This window comes from Ixodes scapularis, unplaced genomic scaffold (assembly GCF_016920785.2).
Source record: "Ixodes scapularis isolate PalLabHiFi unplaced genomic scaffold, ASM1692078v2 PGA_scaffold3__209_contigs__length_174095766, whole genome shotgun sequence".
In the NCBI taxonomy this organism is placed as follows: domain Eukaryota; kingdom Metazoa; phylum Arthropoda; class Arachnida; order Ixodida; family Ixodidae; genus Ixodes; species Ixodes scapularis.
Window position 1 is genome coordinate 50107788 of NW_024609868.1, and position 20348 is coordinate 50128135.

Sequence of the window (20348 nt, forward strand, 5' to 3'; positions counted from 1 at the left end):
CTTCTATGTGCAGTGCAACACATGTACTGTTAAGAATTTACTGGATCAAAATTAACCTTGGGTTCTGCCCAAGTATCTGGGCCTCCTTGCTATTGATAAAGCAAACCGATGGACGAAACTCTTTTATATTTTGTTTCAAAGGAAAGTATATGTGTGATGCTTTGAATATTGTTACTTTTTTTATAGGGCTACAGATTTCTCTTTTTTATCAGCATTTGTTTTTTTAGGAAGCAAGCACAAACAACCTTTCAAAGAGATTCAGCAGCACACGAAACTCTGCATGTTTTGTCTATCGTTAAAGCGCTCTTTAAAGGGGTCATGAAACGCTTTTCCAACTTTTTTCTGTTTAGCTTTCCTCCTCAACTCATAAATCGCGCATTCCACCAAACAGTTAAAGAAGACGAAAAGGGGGAGTCCCCTCTTGCTCGCACTCTCGTTTGTGTAATCCGGACACATCCATTCTCCCCCTAGAAGATTAGCCCGTCGCTCAAAATTCAGACAAAAGTTGCTTTCCCCACCCCGTTCATTCCGAAGCTGACAGTGCTGTTGAAGCTACGTGCTCGTTGGGCCAGCCACACTTCCCATGTGAGCGTGGCAAATGTGGCTGCAGAGAATGAAGTCAGGTGATGAAGGGGAGGCGGCTGATTGGTCCGGCAAGCGCGTAGCTTCCACCACAATGTCAGCTTAGGGGTGATGAGAATAAGTGAGGTCCGGTTGCGTGTGACGTCAGTTTGGACCCGATGACGCGCTTTTGGGACCGCGGATGTATCACAGTGAAAAGGCAGAGAGGTTGCGAAGGGGAGGAGGTACGAAATAGTCCGCTCTGTTTTCAAATTTTCGCACTGAAAGTCAGGCTTTTGACTTTCTACCTTTTTGCTTTTGGTCCACTGAACGATGTGCTATTAGTAAAATCCCAATCTAAAATGATTTATCCCAACCCAAAAATCGTTTCATGGGCCCTTTAACAATTCAAAACATTTTAAGTGTCATGTATAGCTCAAGTTCTCTCCAAGGCTGTGTGTATTTGATTTCTAAAAAAAATGGTACAACAGAGAAATGTGGGGCACTATAAACAGGGTGACAAGATTGCATCATTATGTGTAACGGTTCAATTACACCAATTATTTGAGGTGTAGTGATTTAAAAACACCTATAGCAAAGGTGTAATGCAGAAACTTCAAATTTGCTCGCAAAAATGTGTAATACTGCAGCAACACCTACCAAAGGTGTAACAACTATCGAAAGGTTTAATTTATAGACATTTAATAAAATGCCAATTACATCTTATATGTGTTTTGAAGTTTACTGTGTTCTACCCTGGGGTAACCATCTATTAGGATTCTACTTCTGAGCTTTAGCTCCCTCTGGTTCACTCTAACATCTTGAAGAAGCGGGGTGCACTTGGCACCGCTCGCAAGGATCATCGAGCGGCGCAAGACAAAACAGCTCTGGCATTCGTGCAACCATAGGCTATGGTGCAACCACCGGGCAGCGCTGGCCGGCTCCTTCTCCAACAACGTCATTTGTTAATAGCGTATAAAAAGATGTGGTTTGCCATTCAACTGGCCTTCACGGCATGGAACATTCACGAATTCATTAGAGAGAAACATCCATCAGTTCTATTCGAAAAGTTAGGGACCAGCTGCCGTACAGGTATGTAGAAATTCCTATACATATATACATATGTATATATATATATAAACGAATATGTGCAGATGAATGAACCATACTTAATCCAATGAATCAAAGGATTAAAGTTTTCAGGAACCCGCCGAAAGCCAGAAAACGGCGGAGCCAGGATTTGAACTCTGGGCTTCCCAATGTCCGGTCGGGTGTGCTAGCCTCTACACCACTCCACCTTGGCTTTCTGGCGTTTCCTACCTGTCTTATTAATGCACAAGAAACGAAATGTGTCCAATCGGAAGTGTTCTGGAAACACAAACGAGCACGTACCACGTGACACTAAGCGTCGTACCGCGTTCCACGCGGCGGCGTGTGTTTCCAGAACACCTCCGATCGGACACATTTCGTTTCTTGTGCATTAATAAGACAAGTAGGAAACGCCAGAAAGCCAAGGTGGAGTGGTGTAGAGGTTAGCACACCCGACCGGACATTGGGAGGCCCAGAGTTCGAATCCTGGCTCCTCCGTTTTTTGGCTTTCGGCGGGTTCCTGAAAACTTTAATTCTTTGATTCATTGGATTAAGTATGGTTCATTCATCTGCCCATATTCGTTTATATCCTCCTCGGAGACCACGTACGATGACGTGAAGTGCCCGTGTTGTATATGTATATATATATTGTAATGGACAAGGGAAAGGTAGAAAAAGAGGAGAGGAAGAAGAGGTCGAGTGGAGAACGGGGGACCGAATTCTGGGTTGCCCGTTTAGCCCATGAGCTGAGACTCCCGCAACATTATATATATATGTATATATTGTTAAGAAGGTGAAGACGACGACGGGGCAGTGGCGCGCACGACCATCTCGCGCCAAGCCCCACTAGCCGGCTCGGCCTCCATAAATCCTTTGTCTCTTCTATCATCGTGTACTGTCCTGTCCTTTCTGCTGCCGACAGCATCACCCTAACAGTATGGTGGAGGTGCGGAGCCATCCTCATCTCCTTCATTGAACATCGGCGTCGCTGTGATCCTATGAACCCGCCTCGTTGAGGCAGTCATCCGCAGCAGCAGACCAAGCACCAGCCCATGGCTCCGTCGCCCAGCCCCCGCCCAGACGCCATCACAAGCCGAATCGGACGAAGCCGCATCAGACGAAGCCGACAGACGATCCCCCGCCCCTATCCCCAGCCCCCGACGCTCCGACGCTTCTGAGTGACGTGAGTCCCCCAGCCCGGACCGTGCCGTCGTGTGGCTGGTGCAGAGGTCTGTGACGCTGCGGAAGAGGCCGAAATTCAACGTTTCCATCTTCATCCTCACCCTCGCTGTCGGCAGCTGTCCTTTGTTCTTCTGTGTGTGTGGCTTTGTCAGTGTGCTTCATGTGTTCATTTATTCACCGGCCGGGTCGGCCGTTTTCGTCGGAGGGAGTGCTGTTAGGAAGGTGAAGACGACGACGGGGCAGTGGCGCGCACGACCATCTCGCGCCAGGCCCCACTAGCCGGCTCGGCCTCCATAAATCCTTTGTCTCTTCTATCATCGTGTACTGTCCTGTCCTTTCTGCTGCCGACAGCATCACCCTAACAATATATATATATATGTGTGTGTGTGTGTGTGTGTGTGGGTGGGTGTGTGTGTGTGTGTGTGTGTGTGTGTGTGTGTGTGTGTGTGTGTGTGCGTGTGTGTGTGTGTGTGTTGTATTCACAAGCCACCATACCCGGGCGCAGCATTCACAGCGCATACTCAGAACGACACCCCACCTATCTTCCAAGAAGACTTACAACCTCGGTTGTGCGAAGTGCACGTTGCGGAAGCGTTGTGGAAGGTCACCGTGAGCTCCCGCTCTGCAGCAGCGGATTCAACTATGGCCACCAGTGAATACTACATACAATATGTTGCCAGTATCGAAAAAGACAAGAGACAGTAGAGCTCAACAATCGCGTCGAGAATTTTTTTACGAAACTACCGGGATAAACCAAAAACATTAAACACCGTTTTTCAGCCCGCAATAATAGGCTCCGCATTGTATAGAGCTGGAACGCTGTGAGAGTCTGACGCTAGCGGTTGTGATAAAACACAGGTTTGAGCACATGAATTCTCATGAATTTTGAGCTTTCTGCGATACGTAGTTTAGGGTTGCGGGCCGAAAAAAAAACGGGATTTATTTTCTCGATCTAACCTGGCACACCAAGAAGTGTCACTTTTGAAAATTCGAAAATACCGTGCACATGAGCAGAGGACGACGAGAGAAGTCACGCATTTCCGAAGAGATCTTGAGACGGTACAAGAACACACTGGATCGAAGCTCACATTTTATAAGTTTGGAGCAACCTTTTAAGTTTTACCTCCCTGCTGTGAAGGGATTTTTTATAAGTTAAAGCTGGACGAGAGGTTTAAAAAATGAATGTAACGCACTCGATCATAGTTCAAGTTTGTAAACCAATTTTTAGACCTATTTGGGAAAGTATAGGCACACGCGCTACACCTTCTCGCCTTATCCGTAGAAAAGATTCTAAGTAAACGACTACAATAGAGCGTTGACTATTGCACGTGCAGCAAAGTGCAACTTGTTTTAAGTTTTTAGATTGCAAATAAGACAAATGGCGCTAGGTTTAAATTGAAACTAACACCCACAGCGGGCTTGGGTAAGTTTGCAAATGGTCAATCATCGCTGCGTGCAACGACGCAAAACACGACGTGGAACTGATGTCCGTCGAGCAGGAAACGCTTACCTCAATATGCAACACGTAACCACCCTTTTGCAGTACAACGGAGGTTTTCGGAGCTGGACACGAAACTTAACAAGCTTTATAGCAGGCTGGTAGGCCCCGTCCCTTCATTTTTCTTTTCCCCTAGCCTTTCGCAGCTGTGCGGAGCGCCAGTCCTGCTTCTGTTGCATAGATTGTGGTGACGTCAGAACGCCGAGCTTTGATTGGTTCTGAAACATAGTGTGTAGACCCCAAGGCGGCTTGCTTTGAGATCTACCCACTATCCTTTCATCACAGCCAATCAGAGCTCGGCACTCTGGCGTCACCACAACCCCTGCAAATGAAGCAGACGAATTTGCGCTCCGCGTAGTCAATGGCAGGTTGAGAGTGAACTGGACACACCTTCCACCTTTTTTCAATTAACCCGATCGAGCGGTAGAGAAGAGGTCGCCTCTTCTCCAGCGTTCGCTCTGCTAAAGTGGAAAGAGATGAAAGGAGCTTTCATTTTCCTTTTAATCTGCCTCTGACTCCGGAGGTTCCCGAACTTTTCGAAGAGAACTGAGGCATGTTTCCCTCTCCCTCTCTTTCTTCCTTGGACTGTAGCTTTTCCTTTTTTATTACGTCGCGCGCTCTGTCACCTCTTTTTTTTTCTTTTTGTCTGTCCACTATATCAGCTTTTTTATGTGTCATAAGCCGCACTGGGTCGAAGTCATGGCCAAAGAACATCTGTGCTGTCATTGCAGTGTTGGTAATTCGAATAAACGGGGATTTATATGAAAGAAAAGAAAACAGACGCCCTATTCACTTTGCATATTCAACAGTCAGGTGCTTTCGCTGGATATGTTTTGTTTATTCACTACGGTAAAAAGACACGTGATTATGTTAAAAGGGTCATCCGTTACGGTGTTTCGCAGGTTCGCCTTGTTCCACAGACAAGCAGTAAAGAAAAACCAGGCAGAGAGAAGAAATGCGACATTTTCTGCAGCTACCTCTCCAGACCAGTTTTACGTATAAACTGTTCCAATGCCTTAGCAGGCTTCATGCATTAGGGTGACAATTTCCATGAGCCTAGCAAGGGAAATCCAGCAGTTATTTTTTCGTTCTCGCAAGTTGCTAAATCTGTCAGTGGCGGATCCAAGGGGGGGGGGGGGGGGGGGCCGGTGGGGGCGATCGCCCCCCCCCCCCCCCCAAACGCCTCGCCAGGCAACCCCCCCCCCCCCCGGTTCTTCGTCAGCTCGAAGAAAAAACGTAAGCAATCGATGCGAGAAACAAAAGATTAAAACAGCGGTGGGTGGACGCGCCTGCTGGGCGCTTCCAAAGTGGGGTTTATCTCCGTCAAGGTCACGGTACCTCTTCCCGACAGGGACGGCGCCAGGAGTTTCGAAGTGGAGAGATAGTGGGGAGGCGCACCAAATATCAGGGTCCTCGACTGCAGGCACACTTCCAAACAAGGTCAGCACGTCGAGCACGGGGGGAAAATACCTTCAACATATCCAGTCCCCTTTCACTCTTTCTCTCTCTCTCTGTCTCCCTCTCTCTCTTTGGGGGTTGTCTGCGAAAAATTTGTGCCCTGAAAGCTCCCAAACGCAGACGTCAAGCAGCCTTCCTCAGGGGTAGCGGATTATCGTTCCTCTCTAGCGGCCGCCTTTTCATCACTTTTCGTTTGATGGTTTCTTCGTGGTTCTGGGCTTGTCTTTTGGCATGTCGTTTTTGGCTTGCTTTGAGATGCTGTCGCCCACGGGCTCACTAAAGGTATCTTATTGGCACGGTGTGCTTATTGCCAAAAGAAGTGCGGAGGGGACGTACCGGGAGGAGACGTTCGAGGGGGGGGGGGGGGGGGGGGATGCGGCTTGTACAACCAGTCAACTGAGAGAGGAAGCAAATGCTCTGGGTATACACCTTTCCAAAAAAAGACTCGACCCCAGGGGCAACAAACCGTTTTCGATCCCAGTCACTGAGTTTGAGGCTACTCTCTCACCGGCGTCCCTCCTAACCCTAACCGAGTGGACTGTGATTTCAATAGGTGCAGCCTGCGTAGGCGCAGTTTCAAACGCTGCTGGCGGCTAAATTCTCGTCATTTCCCGGTATATTTTGTGTTTCATAATACATGTATATTCCCGAGTACATTAAGAAAGCATTGTGCCACATTTAAAAAAACAAAAAAGCAAAACAAAAAACTGTAAACTATTTTTGTTGGGTACGCGCGCGACAGAACGAATGCGACTGGTAGTTATTTTTTTTTTCTTAGGATAAGTTTTGACGGCGCCGCGGGATTTGCCGCAAATGAAACGACAAAGCGCTTTGTTGACAAAAATAAATTGCAAAAGAAGAGGGCCGAAAGGCGTGCATTTTTCACGCTCAAAAATAACGTGTTTACCGATGGACACGACACGGACATACAATTGAGGAAGTGTTAACATTCGAACAATATATCGTCCGTACCACACGATGCAGCATTATCCGAAAATAATTTATATGAGAAAGATCTCAAATCACACAGTCACAGACAACGACAGTCACATCTTGACGATCGGACGGAATCCGAGACGACTTCGTTTTGGGGCACGTTTTGGGGAGAGCTTTCTTTTTTCACAACCGCACCAAGGCAAAGAAACAAACGCGACTGACCCGTTGCTCACCCCAACCCGGACAACTATTTTTGGAGATGACTGAGGATTCTACACGGATTATCTCTGGGAAGGGGGAGAACAATGTTCGCAAAATCGCGTCGAGGGTCGTTCGACGTCCTTCACCTCCTTCGCTTCCCGTGAATGTCGAGCAGAAAAGTTTGAATGGCAGGCACTTACCAGCCTTCTCTCTCACAATGGAAGATAACACAAAAAGGGTACGCAGCACGCATAAAAAAAATTAAGTGGAAACTTTCAAAAGGGGCGAGGAAACGTCGAATACAAAACCGCAAAAATGTAGGCAGAGAACCGCGCTGAGCGGGTCTTCACAGTCCCAGAGAGTGGCAGAAAATTTCTAGCTGATAGAGGGCGCGAGAGTCGCACCAGCCGCATCATCTGGGTCTCAGCTTCTCCTGAAGACGCTCCGGACTTCCCCACGACCTTGGCTTAAGCGCGAAACACATGTACGACGAAACCGTCCGATCCGACGTCCGACCGCGCAATACGACGGTCGGAGGCGAGGGTTTTCAACGCTCTCCGGTGCTACGAAAACCCTCTCCCCCCCAAGGTCATTCTGGCAGTCCGCACGTCGGATCGGAAGGTTTCGTCGTACATGTGTTTCGCGCTTTAAGGCCCGTTCACACTCTTGCGACTGCTTGCGACCTCTTAAACCTGGGTTCCTTAAAACTTCTTAAACCAGAGAACACACTGGCGCCATCTATTGGGAAGCAGTGTAAACTCGGCGGTCCGGCATATTTTTTTTTTATTTCTCGCGCAATATCCTTTCTTTTTTGGCTCGAAAAACTTTTGTCAATGTTATAAACGAGCCTTTCTGTGGGTATTACGCACATTTGACCTCGGAAATCCCGCAAAACCTTCGCTTTTGTGAAATGCAGTTCTAGGGTCACCGCATAGATGGCGCCACAATGTCAGTGTGTTCAGAGTGTGTTCCCTCATTCTAGAAACATTTAAGAAGTTGTAAGAGATCTCGTCTCTCTCAGTCTTACTCGGTCGCAAGAGTGTGAACGGGCCTTCAAACATAAGCCCGCTTTCGTCCTCGCCTCCATCCCTCACTGAGGGTCAGCGCCGCAGCGCGGAATACAGAAAGAAGCCGAAGAGCGCCAGAAGGGGGAGATGTTTCCTCTAATGGGCTTCATACTGCCTGCGGTACGACTTCTCGTGGCGGGAAGCTAATAAAAGAAAGATAAACGGTACGAGCACTCTAAAGGCTGGAGGCTGCTTACACGGGGTCCTCAAGCCGACGCCGTAAGCATTTATTTGTATACAATGCCGTTTCAACTTAGGGTGGCGGGACATATTTTAGGAAAGGCGCCCGCTACCCCTTGTCTTCCCTTGGCGCCGTCTTTTCCAGTTAAACGCGGCTTCTGTGGATTGACGGCAGAGCTTTCGCGCGGCTTTGCAGGAGCGAATATGTGTGTGCCGAACGGACTTTGGGAAAACGAGCCCTTTCAAAGATGCGGCTATACATAAATTAAATAGACAGTGCCTGTGCCCCTTCGAGTGAACACCGACTCCCAAACATCCATGCTGCAGTCGTGATCGGCCTTTAGCCCAGTTGAGATTCGCCGACCGGACAACCGCTCTGCCCCATCATATCTCTGCACCTGTCCTCTCGACCCTGACGAATGAGCTAACTACCCAGAAACAAGTAAGTGTTCCTTTCATACAGGAAATATCCAGACGAAGTGCAATTGAATATAATTTGGCAGGATTTATTGCTGGTTTAAGGTCTTGTCTAAGTTTAAAAGTTATAGCTGCCGAACTGCAACATGCTTTCAGAAATATTCAACAATTATTCGCTTTCGTTCTCTCGAGTTGCATCCCGAACACGTGAAAACACGAGCTTGGGTTGGCAATGCCGCATGTGCTGCGCTCTGGACATTCCAAATATACGGCGAACAACCAACGCCTGGCAGCGCTCGTCTCGCTCGCCGCGTCAACAGTGTTTTGACGCCGCGAGCAGCGTCGAAGCCGACGGGCCATTTTTGTCGCTTGTTTGCAACGTACAGCTGCAACGGAAAAAGAGTAGCACAACCGACGACGGGAGCGGCGAAATCGCGACACGCGGCGCTCTTGTTCCTGAGCGCGCCGATAGCGAGAGTGACAGTCACTTTCCATGTCTCAACGCGGGGGCGGCCGGCAGCAAGCAGCTTATTTTAAAGCCTGCATTTTAAAAGCTATCTTATCCCTCAACCTTCTGCCGGCCACCCCCCCCCCCCCCCCCCCCCCCCCAATTGAAAAATGCAACATGACTTGCACTCTCGCTATCGGCGAGCTCGGGAACAATAGCGCCGCGTGTCCCGGTTTTGCCGCTCCGGTCATCGGTCTCTTGTGCTACTCTTTTTCCGTTGCAACTGTACTCGCTCCGCTGATTTAAGCCGCTCTTCCCGTTGCCGCAGCAGTTGAGCACTGGCTCCAACCAGAATCTCTGCCAAGGCAATGTCTTTAAGCTGCCCTAAATCGACTGCTCACGTAGTGTCGGTCTGAAACCCAAGTTTCAGACAGGATAGTGTCACCACAAATTTCGAGATACTTACCTCTAGCGTGGTCACCCGAAAGGTTTTAATTCAAAGAGTTCATCCCCGACAGGTAAACCGATACAAAAGCTCTCAAGATCTATATTATGTTATCCGAGTTTAGTAAAAACGATAACTCCACAAAAAATATAAACACTCCCCCCGTCCCCCCCCCCCCCCGCCGTTTTACACCGAGGAACCGCCCCCCCCCTAAAATGGAGGTCTGGATCCGCCCCTGAAATCTGTTGACATAGATCAAGGGTGGCCAGAGTGGCACGGGGTCAGAGCAGCAGACAAAACTACAAAAGTTCAGAGAGCCGCAGGAAAAAAGAAAAGGAAAAGACGGGGTACAGTGATGGTCTTATTAATATGAACACCTCCGTTCCCGTAAAAAGTCGTCCATAATGTGTGTTGTCAATAATAACAAGACAAAAATGTATGTATTTCCCCATTTTGTCCCCGGAAGTAGTGTCCATATAGCGGGATATTCAAATTAATGGGGTCCATATTAACGAGACATGACTGTACTTTTAAGAAGAAACGATATGGGTGAAACAGTACATTCCAACAGGGGCATGTATAATATCTGACTACAAGAAATAATTTGCGATAAGGAAAGAGGGACATTGAAGGCAAACAGTCAAGACAGGATTTCGACTTGGTTGAAAGCCTGTCTTGTCTGTTTGTCTTCAATATCCCTCTACCCTTATCGTAAATTAGAAACCAACACGCTCAACCATCTACAAGAAATAACACCAGGCTGCAGAATTTTTATTTAACCGCTAAGCAAAAATGAATGCGTGAATCGCTAGCCAGTCACTGCCCTGACGCCCGTTAAGCGTAAGCGGTTCGAAATTCTGTCCAGAACAATAAGGAAAACAGGGTCGCTGGACACATCTATGCCTAAAAAAGCAATCCAGCTGTATGTGTGTAGTATTATATTGTAAAAGAAGGCCAAGACTTTTTGAGCTTGTTGTGAAATTCTAGAACTATTTTTATCTTGCCGCACTTGAACCCGCGAAGATCTGCACGTGGCTCACGAACCACAGTTTGGCCGCCCTTGGATATTCTTTAATAAATCATCATCTGTTCGAGAGCATGCGAAGAGAAACAGCGTTGGCGCGTTCTGTGTAGGTTTCCGGAGAAGTTTGAACTGAAGGAGGAGGTGGTGGTGTGTAGGCGTCTGTAACAATCCACGATTTGTAAAATAGTGCGCGCCGCCTATCGCGCAGCGCCGGAAACTTCGACATTTTGGGTGCGAGGCTGGAAAGTGGTTGGATTACAACTAGACTTCGTGATGCATGGTTCGGCTTGATACATGTGGGGCGTAAAACTCGTGCACGCAGTCTGCTCCAAGCGTTGCCTCGAGACCCATGATTGAATAATATAAAAAATTACCCAGCAGCGTACAAAATCAACGTAGCCTCGACGAAGGTCGCGCTGCATACCCGGTAGTGCTTGTTCGGCTGCCATGGTGAGCCGTCCCGTCGAATCAGAACTTGGCGTTCTGAAGTCTCCGTGCGCTCTTGTTTCCTCCTCTCCCTCAGTTTCTCAGCGCATCAGTCTGCAGTGCCGTGGGGATCCACTGCAGGACACCAGTGGGACATTTTAAGCAGCAGTCCCACCGCTCGTGTACATTATACATGATACACGGCGGTCGCCGTAGACATGATGCCAGAATTAACTGTGTGAAATGGTGTAATGGTGTAAAGTGTGAAATGGTGTAAAAGACAAAAACAAATAAACAGAATAGCTTTCTCCTGCCCGGGAGAAGAAAAAAAAACAAGATGGAGGGCGACGGACAGCCTACTCGGCGTTGTCTTACTTGATCTTTGTCTTTCGTATAGTTGTACATGCCTTCTGCCCGTTTTTCTTCGTTCTAGTGACCGGTCATACAAAAAATCGTGTTTTCTTTTCGGCTATTGTCCCTTTCCTGGTTTTTTTCTATTTTGTTGAACTTGCTCCCTTTATGCTGCTGAATGTCATATTCGTATTGCTACTGTATTATAATCATAATATTCAAAAATGGCTCCCTATCGACCTCAATATTCCCCTAAGCTGCCCTCACTGCCAGAAGACAGCAAAAGCAGACCTCTTTCGTCTTATATGGGATTGCTCCGCATTCACGACCGGCCGGGACACGATCGTACACATCCCTCATTCCGACCATGCAACCCTCGTTCAACACCTCTTCGATCAACCAGCCAATAGACACCTTCTCGCCGCTTTTGGTAGCGTTAGCGGTCTGACCAGGATGGTGTAGGCTGACTTACTCTTTTCTTTCGATTGCTCCAGGATGGCCTGCATGACTTAGGTGCTGCAGAAGACACCGAAGACCAAAGACGGCGGAACTGATGACAATTTCGAAAAAACCAGACACTCCCCTCCCCTCCCCCAACCCCCTTACCCCCCCAGCGGCCTTGCGCCATCCTCCCTCCCAAAGGATCAATAAATAAAATAATCATAATTTGAGAAAGTAGAGTAGTAATTACAGTAATATGTTACCAATATTTTGTAATGAAATTACATTACAAATTGCTTCCGAAACAAAGTAACGTGGTAATTGCAAAATGCTTGAAAAAATAATGAATTACAAGTAATCCGTTACTTGTAACGGATTACCGTTACTTGTAACGGATTACTTCCCAAGACTGGGTGTGATGCATCTGTTGTGTCTTTATCACGGGCTGATAAATTCTTTCTCTTTATGCTTTCGAGTAAAAACAAGAGACTTAGTGTTACCATTCATTTATCACAAATGAAAGTAGTTTCTTTAAATTTCTCACGTGTTCCAGTGCAGCTCTCGCATGCACCTTGTTCTGAAAGATAAGTGAAGGCTGGTTCACACATTTGCGACGGTTGCGTTCGCATGCAACCGAAACGACCGTAGCGACCAAAACACTGTAAAAACCGTGACTTATGGATGGCTTCGCGAATCTACCTCTTGCATCGCTTGCCATGCTGCGTACGGTGAACACTTGTCCCGGTGACATTGTCGTTACAGTCGTTTCGGTTGCATGCGAACGCAACCGTTGCAAATGTGTGAACCAGCCTTGAGTGTTCGGCGGCTACGCGTGTTGAAAGGGTGACCGTAGCAGCATCCTGGTCATTATATAGACGCTTTACACACGCGCCAGATTACAGACGCCATTGCCGACCTTCTATTGTCTTACCGAGATATCAAACCACTGAAGCGGGCTTTGGCGAGCTTCCACAAAGGCAAATGCTGGGGAAAAAGACACCGTCGTATCTAAAATGCCAGCAACCTGTCCTCCTGTGGTAATGACGGAGCAGAGTGAAAAATATAAGCGAAAACAAAAATTGAAGGGCGGTTATGGCGGCGCCCATGCACAGCTGCTGTAAAGCGTCTATAGTCTATTCGCGATCAGTCGCGAGCTTATGTAGCACGCAGTGTACAGTTGTCGGCGATTCGGTGTCTACGGGCTAACCGATTGCTAGCCGCTGCGCTCAGAGCTCCTCTGGCTGGGGGGGATCGGTGGCCGAGTGGGCTAGCGCACACTAGAGCCACTCTATATGGCAGCGTAGCTGCCAGAGTAGCGACACGACGCAAAATTATCTAGATGCACGACGTCAGAAGCGCTGATAGTGATCTCCATTTTGGGCCTGGAAGGTTGCCATGGTAACCGTGCTACTAGCGACGCCGGGTGGCAACCTCTGTAGTCTAGTTGATATCTCCATTCGTTCATTGAAAAGTGGTATAAGACGCTTGGCATCGCGGTACGGCAAGAACCTCTGGAGGAACGGTGCCTGTTTTTTTCTGAAAAGTGAGACGATTTGCAGCCCGGAGACTGTCGGGCGACGAGAGCTGCTATGGCATCGTACGTGAACGGACAAGGCGAGCGGTTTTCGGCGCCGCCGGGATGGCGGCCGCTTCGTGGGACGAACGCACCGTCCTAGTACTTTCAGACTTCGCTTCGATGGAACAAAATCCGATTGCGCCGGCCACGACAGGACGATTCGCTCGGAACATGACTGCTCCTCGACTGCCTCATAGTGAGCGAGTAGATATGTTTAGCATCATACTTCTTCAAGACCCGATCATCCCTTCAAGATGAGATTTTTCTCACCGACCGGTGAGGAGCGACGTCAACGGGGTTAAACCAAAAAGGACGGACGTCAACAGTTCTCCAAAAAGGAGAACTGTTGACGCCATCAAAAGAGACGGACGCCGGATATGAGGTGTTCTTGCCGACAGGCCAAATGGTCTTCGGAAGTTTACCGACATTCAAAAAGTCAATAATTTTATCTGGTGTAGCACACGTATCCGTGTTAAAGGGGCCACGAAATTATTTTTAAACTTCTTCTTCCTTACCTGTAATCCCCAACTCAGAAGAGAACTGTGAAATCACGCAGTCGTGACATGCTAGGACACCGGTGCGATGACCCCGAGCTTTCATCGTGCTTTTTAAGCACACCGTAGAACTTGGCATTCGCAAGTAATGATAAGTTCCGTCAGGGCACTCATTCGCCAGGAACGCGAATTCAAATATCCATGGACGAATTGATTGGCGACGAGCGCATACATCCGAGCGACGCATTTTTCGTGTCCAATGCGTGAGTTGGGGTCGGCTGACGTCATTTCGGCCTTTGTGGGCATGGTAAAGAGGATATTTAGAACCATACACACATGATAATAACGTCATAGCACACTGACATTAAGGAGCACAAAACGGGCCCAGCTACAGAAAATAAATATTACACTCGTAAGAAAGAAATACGTCTGTAACTTGTTAATTACAAAGACGAACACACCTCTGAGCATCTAAGTTTAATAGTATGTGTTGATGCATTTTCATATAGAAGAACATTTCATACACGTCACTTGAGCAAACGCCAGTTTTTCACTTGAAAAACAAACCAAAAAACACTGCGATCAAATGCAAGCTATTGCAACGAAAGCAAGTTATATCAAAAGCTTCAGAACTGCCACTTCGTAAAATTGGCGATTAGTAAAAAAGGTTAAAGATAGCAGGAGCTTCCTCGCTAAAAAAATGCTGCGATTATTCGGTGACCCAGGGCTGAAACAATTTCCCCTAGGCCCTACACGCGCCGTATACCTTTCGTAATGATTCTCAGAAATTCAGACTTTCAAAGGAAGCTTGAAAAATGCGAAAATTTTATCCCAAAAGCTATGTGGAGCGCAAGTTCGTCTGCTTCTTTTTGCAGGGGCTGTGGTGACGTCAGAACGCCGAGATCTGAGTGGCTCCGATCGAAGGATAGTGGGTAGACCTAAAAGCAAGCTGCATTGAGGTCTACCCACTATTCTTTATTCAGAACCAATCAGAGCTCGGCGTTCTGACGTCACCATAACCCCTACTAAAAGAAGCAGACGAACTTGCGCTGCGCATATCGTAAAATCGTTGATTAGTATACTTGGGAGTTGTGTGAATATTTATACAGCGTGTAGTTGGTCAGCCATTTCAAAGTTGCGACGAGTCACTCGCTGTAGATGAGCAATTTAGCCAATGCAGTATAACCGCTAGCCTGGCCGGGGTCTATAGGTCTTTAACGTGCACCACGCAGTAGTGACACACAACCGCACGCCGGTATGATGCTTATCCAGATCGAAACGGGCAGGGGTGGGGATTGGACCCAGGTTCCCTGGTTCATTAGTACAAAACGTAAACATCGCAAAAGCTTCCTCGCCAAAAGTTGGTGATCATGTGGTTACCTGGGGCAAAAACAAATTCCCCAAGGCCAACATGCGACGCATAGATTTCGCATGGATTCTCAGACACTCCAGCGTTCAAATAAGCTAAGAGAATGCGAAAATTGCATGCTAAATGTCTTATCGATCCTCGAACACATCCGGAAACCCGAGCACCGCTAAGGCGATATTAATGATGCTGTCGCACAGGTGCTAATATCTAGAGCGATCTTGCACAGAAAGGGTATAAAGTATCATTCTTTCAGATCTTCACGTTATACCTACGTCAGAAGGCACGAAGAAGCCCTAAATCGTCGACAAGCTGCGGCACATCACGACTAAGGGTCCCGAACAAATTCGCATCCACCAGCTCTGGGCGCTGCCATCTTACCGATGACATCACGGCTCTTGAGAGGTCACGTGACGAGTCGTCACTCGGTTGTTACGGAAACCGAGCCAGCTCAGCTCGTTGCTATGGTACCGCTTGTGACCAATCGCGGTGAGAGGCGGCACAGGGAAAAGCGTGGCGCTACTCTGGCAGCTACGCTGCCATATCGAGTGGCTCTAGCGCACACCAGCTCGGAGCACGTGGAGCGAAAGCGCGCGCTGCAGAACCCAGGATCCTGGACTCAATCCCCACCCCTGAACGTTTCGATCTGGATGAGCATGGTTGGCGTGCGGTCGTGTACCACTACTGCGTGGTGCACGTTAAAGATCCAAAGCTAGGGGTTGTACTGTACTGGCTAAATTGCTCACCTACAGCGAGTGACTCGTCGCATCTTTAAAATGGCTGCCCAACTACACGCTGTCTAATTATACCCACAACCCCAATCATTAACTCCTCTGACTGCCAAGCTTGCTGTGGGTTGTGTTGCTTGCATTTTTACACAGCCTTAGAGTTGGTACGCCTCAAATGACGACCTGTCTCTCAGCTGTAGATTAGAAATTTAGCGAGTGCAGTGCAACTGCTAAGCTGGGGTCTTTAACGTGCACCACGCAGTAGTGGTTACGCTAACGCGTGCTGGTACAAAGCTCATCCAGATCAAAACGGACAGAGGGTGGGAATCGAGCGCAGGAGGTTATGGAACGCAAACTTTCGGCCCCACGCTCCGAGGTGGGAGGCGTTAGTCCACTTGGCCACCGATTCTCGTTCCAAACTCGCTAGCAGGTTGCACGCGTGGTAAGGCTGCATGTCTAGAAGTACAGGGTGTCACAAAAGAAAATTTTCACGGTCTTTTTTACCGCAAAAATAAACTAGGCATCGCCGAACGCTCATTCTCCGTCCAAAGGTAGCGCTAGAGGTCACAACCAGATGCCAAAGTTTCAGCCCGATCCGATAACTTAATCAAAAGTTATAAGTGATTTTCTGAAAATGTCAATGGGAAAATGGCGGCCGACGGAGCTCTCAAACACATGGGGCTCTATGGCACCAGAAACCGAAAACAGGCAAAAATGGGCTCCATTTTCCCATTGAAATTTTCACAAAATCACTTATAACTTTTGATTAAGTTATCGGATCGGGCTGAAACTTTGGCATCTGGTTGTGACCTCTAGTTCTACCTTTGGGCGAAGAATGAGCGTTCGGCGATGCCTAGTTTATTCTTGCGGTAAAAAAGACCGCGTAAATTTTCTTTTGTGACACCCTGTAGTTTAGCGAAAGCAGTGTCCTTTTTCGTTTTCCTGGATGGCGCTAGATCTGCGTAGAATGGTTATGTAAAAGCCAAAATTAAATACATTAAAAAAGAATTCTCCAACCACAAAACCGTAAAAAGGAGTCCCGACATTTCGAAGCTTACTTGGCTCCTTTTTCAGGGGTGGCTATAGGTCGTATGGGACAGTCACAGCTTCAACCTTTTTGTCTCTCTACACGAGGAAACATTAAAAAGAGGGAATGATGTCTCCTCGTGTACAAAGCCGAAAAGATTGAAGCTGTGACTGTCCCATACTTGGTCCCTGAAAAAGAAGCCAAGTAAGCTTCGAAACGTCGGGAGTACTTTTCACGGTTTTGTGGTTAGAGAATTCTTCTTTAATTTAGTCATTTTACTCAACCAGACATATTTCTGTCGAAGGTGTTTACCTCCAAATTTAATTAAATGATAATTCTCACTGGGTTGTTTTTAAGTCATGTCGTGCACTGACTCCAACATGTGCACACACCGCAATAATTACCTACCTTACATTTTTTGCACGAAATTAATGTTAATTCGTATTGTCCAATAAGTCGTATTGACAACCGGATAATTTCCCACGCCTTGTCGAATGTAGTTGCTAAAACCACCAATTCTCGCAAAACAATTGGAACACGTATTCACTACCAAATTATTGTATCACGTCACTTTGAATTGTGCTTAGCCGTCTGCACGCTGCAATTAGTCAGCTGTTTTTCTTAAATCTACCAGACAAGCACGCGAGGCCGTAGTTTTACCTATCTTCCGCGTTTCTGAACGCGCCTTCCCACACGAATATGTATTCAAAACTGATCGCAGCACACTTTTTACGAATAACAATTGTAACTCCATATGTTGTGTACCCAGGCACACTTGCAAATCTCCGCGTAAAACAGGCTTCGCCACATTGCAGGAGAAGCGCTAAAGTAGACTCACTCACCCTCACATTCAAACTCACACTCACACCAGAAAAACGGTGAGGGTGAGTGAGTCTACTTTAGTCTACTTTACTTAAAAGAAGAAGAAGCCACCTGGGCGTAAGACGTGTCTTTTCGATCGTCAGAGAGCCAGCCAAACCAGTGCCACAGACCATGTCTTCGATCGACAGGGGGTTCTCACGCTGCCCAGTTACAAGCTGGACCGCAAGCTGGGACACTTCAAGGCCCAAGGCCCGCTTTCGTAAAGACCGCCGCCTGGCCAACACCGGCGCTAACCCCTGCGGGGGTGCTGGACTCCCTGCGCCGCCGGTAATTCGGCCGGCTCGTATGCAAGTATGGCACGCGAAGAGCCCTCTCCAGGCGCTTGAGACCGGCCTACCAGAAGTAAGCAGCCCATGGCAGCACCGCGAAGACCATCACCGCGAAGATTGCTGCTAGGCCTAACACACCATAACTTTCATCTGTACATTACATCATCACATAATCACCATCCCTAGACACGGCACCGCGGGCCTCCTTGGTACGGGCTCTTGCCTTTCTGCGGTGCCGCGGCTCTCCTGAGCAAATAAAACATTACATTACATTACATTAGCGCCTCTCCTGCAACATGTATATCCAACTCGCCCAAGCATCCATTCTAAGAGGCTTCGCCACGTCGAACCGGCAGTCGCCACTATAATCGTGGCTGACTTTAGTCTCGACATCACAGCAGGACAAAACAAATACCGTTTCTTCACTACTTCCGGGCAGCCGAACCCCTCTCCATCTGATGGGCACAACAAAGCGCGAACGTATTGTGATTAGATTTGCAAAATTGAAACGTTGGCAGACTGCCAACGTTTCAATTTTGCCAAGCGTTGGTCGAAGCGGATCCAGACACAGTCTTTGGTCTTTGCGAAACGTGGCTCGACCCGTCTGTCCACGACGGTCAGCTCATCGATACCGCCAGGCACGTCGTCTATAGGAGAGACCGTGCGTCTTATGGGGGTGGTGTATTGATCATGGTGCCCCATCGACTGCCCTGCCGTCGGAGGCGCGACCTGGAGTCAGAGGACCTTGAGGCAGTCTTTGTCGAAGTTACACATCGGAAGGGCAAGATGTTGCTCTGCTGCGTGTACTGTCCACCAAGTACGCGAGCTGCCTCCTACGATCTCTTGGGGCAATCTCTGGCACATGTTGACGTTTCGGCCTACTCCTGTGTCTGCGTCTTTGGAGATTTTAACGCTCACATAGACTGGTCTGACCTCTCTGCACCTGTCACGCTGAGCCCGCACGACGATGCTCTCCTTGATGTTATGGAAACGTCTGGTTTTGTTCAGGTGTGCGGTGAACCCTCATACAAGTCGATCACAGGCAAAGCGTCCTTCTTAGATCTCGTGTTTGTGAGCAACCTTCCCCTCATAACTGACTGTTCCATCCAACCGAGCCTGGCTGGGTCCGACCATAACGCAATCCGCTTTTCGAGCCTCCTGACGCTGCCGAAGTCTGGCCATTATTCTAAAATGGTACGGAACTTCTCCAGGATGGACCTACCGCACCTGAACAGCCTCCTACATCTCGCACCCTGGAGTCTGGTCCTCGACACTCCATCTGTAGATGAAGCTTACGACATGTGGCTGGACATCATGAGCGCCATTGAGGCAGATTGTGTGCCTTCCAAGCATCTGTCCGGCCGTCGGAGGACCCCTTGAATCTCCAATGATATTATACGCCTCTCCCACAAAAAGAGGAAACTCTTCAGAAAAGCCAAGAAGACAAATCGTCCAGACGTCCTTGCTGCAGCACGAAGAGCACAACGAGACCTGAAAAAGTTGGTGTATACGGCCCACAAGGAGTACCTGTGCGTGGTCGCCGAAAAAGCTGCGCGCTCTCCCAAGCTCTTCTGGGCATACATTAAGAGCCAGCGCAGGTCCTCCTTTGCCCCAGAGTTCGAAAGGGACGGCTCGGTTCTCAGTGACCCTAAAACTATTGCTGAGCTGTTCAGTGACCATTTTTCCTCTGTATGGGCTTCCGACGCTGTCCTAGATGTGCCTCTAGCTCTCGGCACTCCCAGTGCCCAAACATCTGACTGTAATGTACCTACCAGGCCAGTGATCACAGAGGACGACACTAAAGAAGCGCTGCGCTGCCTCAACGCTTCCCAAAGTGCAGGACCGGATGGCGTTCACCCTGCATTCCTACGAGCCTGCTCCACCAGATTATGCCCAGTCCTTACTCAGCTTTTTGGCAACTTCCTCTCGGCGGGAAAGGTGCCACGGCAGTGGAAACATGCCATGGTAACGCCTGTACACAAAGGTGGCAAGGCGCCGACTGACACTGCCTCATCATACCGCCCCATCTCCACGACTTCCGTAGTTTGCAGGACCATGGAGCGTGTAATAAACAGAAAACTGCTTGCTCACTTCGAACAGCATAATCTACTCACTGTGTATCAACATGGTTTTCAGCCCGGTCGGAGCTGCGAGTCGGCCCTGGCTGTTCCCGTCAACACTGCCAGTGAGTACCTGGATGGCCGTACCCCCTCTGCGCTTGTTCAGTTGGACTTCCGGCAGGCATTCGACAGAGTAGACCATAAGATCCTCATAAGCAAGCT

At 48.4% G+C, this 20348-nt stretch overlaps 1 protein-coding gene across 1 annotated transcript; it reads left to right on the forward strand.

Annotated features, from left to right (window-relative positions):
- Window positions 1–1544: 1544 nt before the first annotated feature.
- LOC120837559 lies at window positions 1545–19446 on the forward strand. Its single transcript, XM_040207005.1, has 2 exons — window positions 1545–1653; window positions 18611–19446. Exons 1-2 carry the CDS (start codon window positions 1545–1547, stop codon window positions 19444–19446), a joined length of 945 nt encoding a protein of 314 aa, XP_040062939.1.
- The last annotated feature ends 902 nt before the right edge of the window (window positions 19447–20348 follow it).

Coding starts and splice junctions, on each gene's coding strand:
- LOC120837559 (XM_040207005.1), top strand. CDS start 1,545: ATGTGGTTTGCCATTCAACTGGCCTTCACGGCATGGAACATTCACGAA. Junction 1,654..18,610: donor AGGGACCAGCTGCCGTACAG/GTATGTAGAAAT, acceptor AATTTTGCCAAG/CGTTGGTCGAAGCGGATCCA.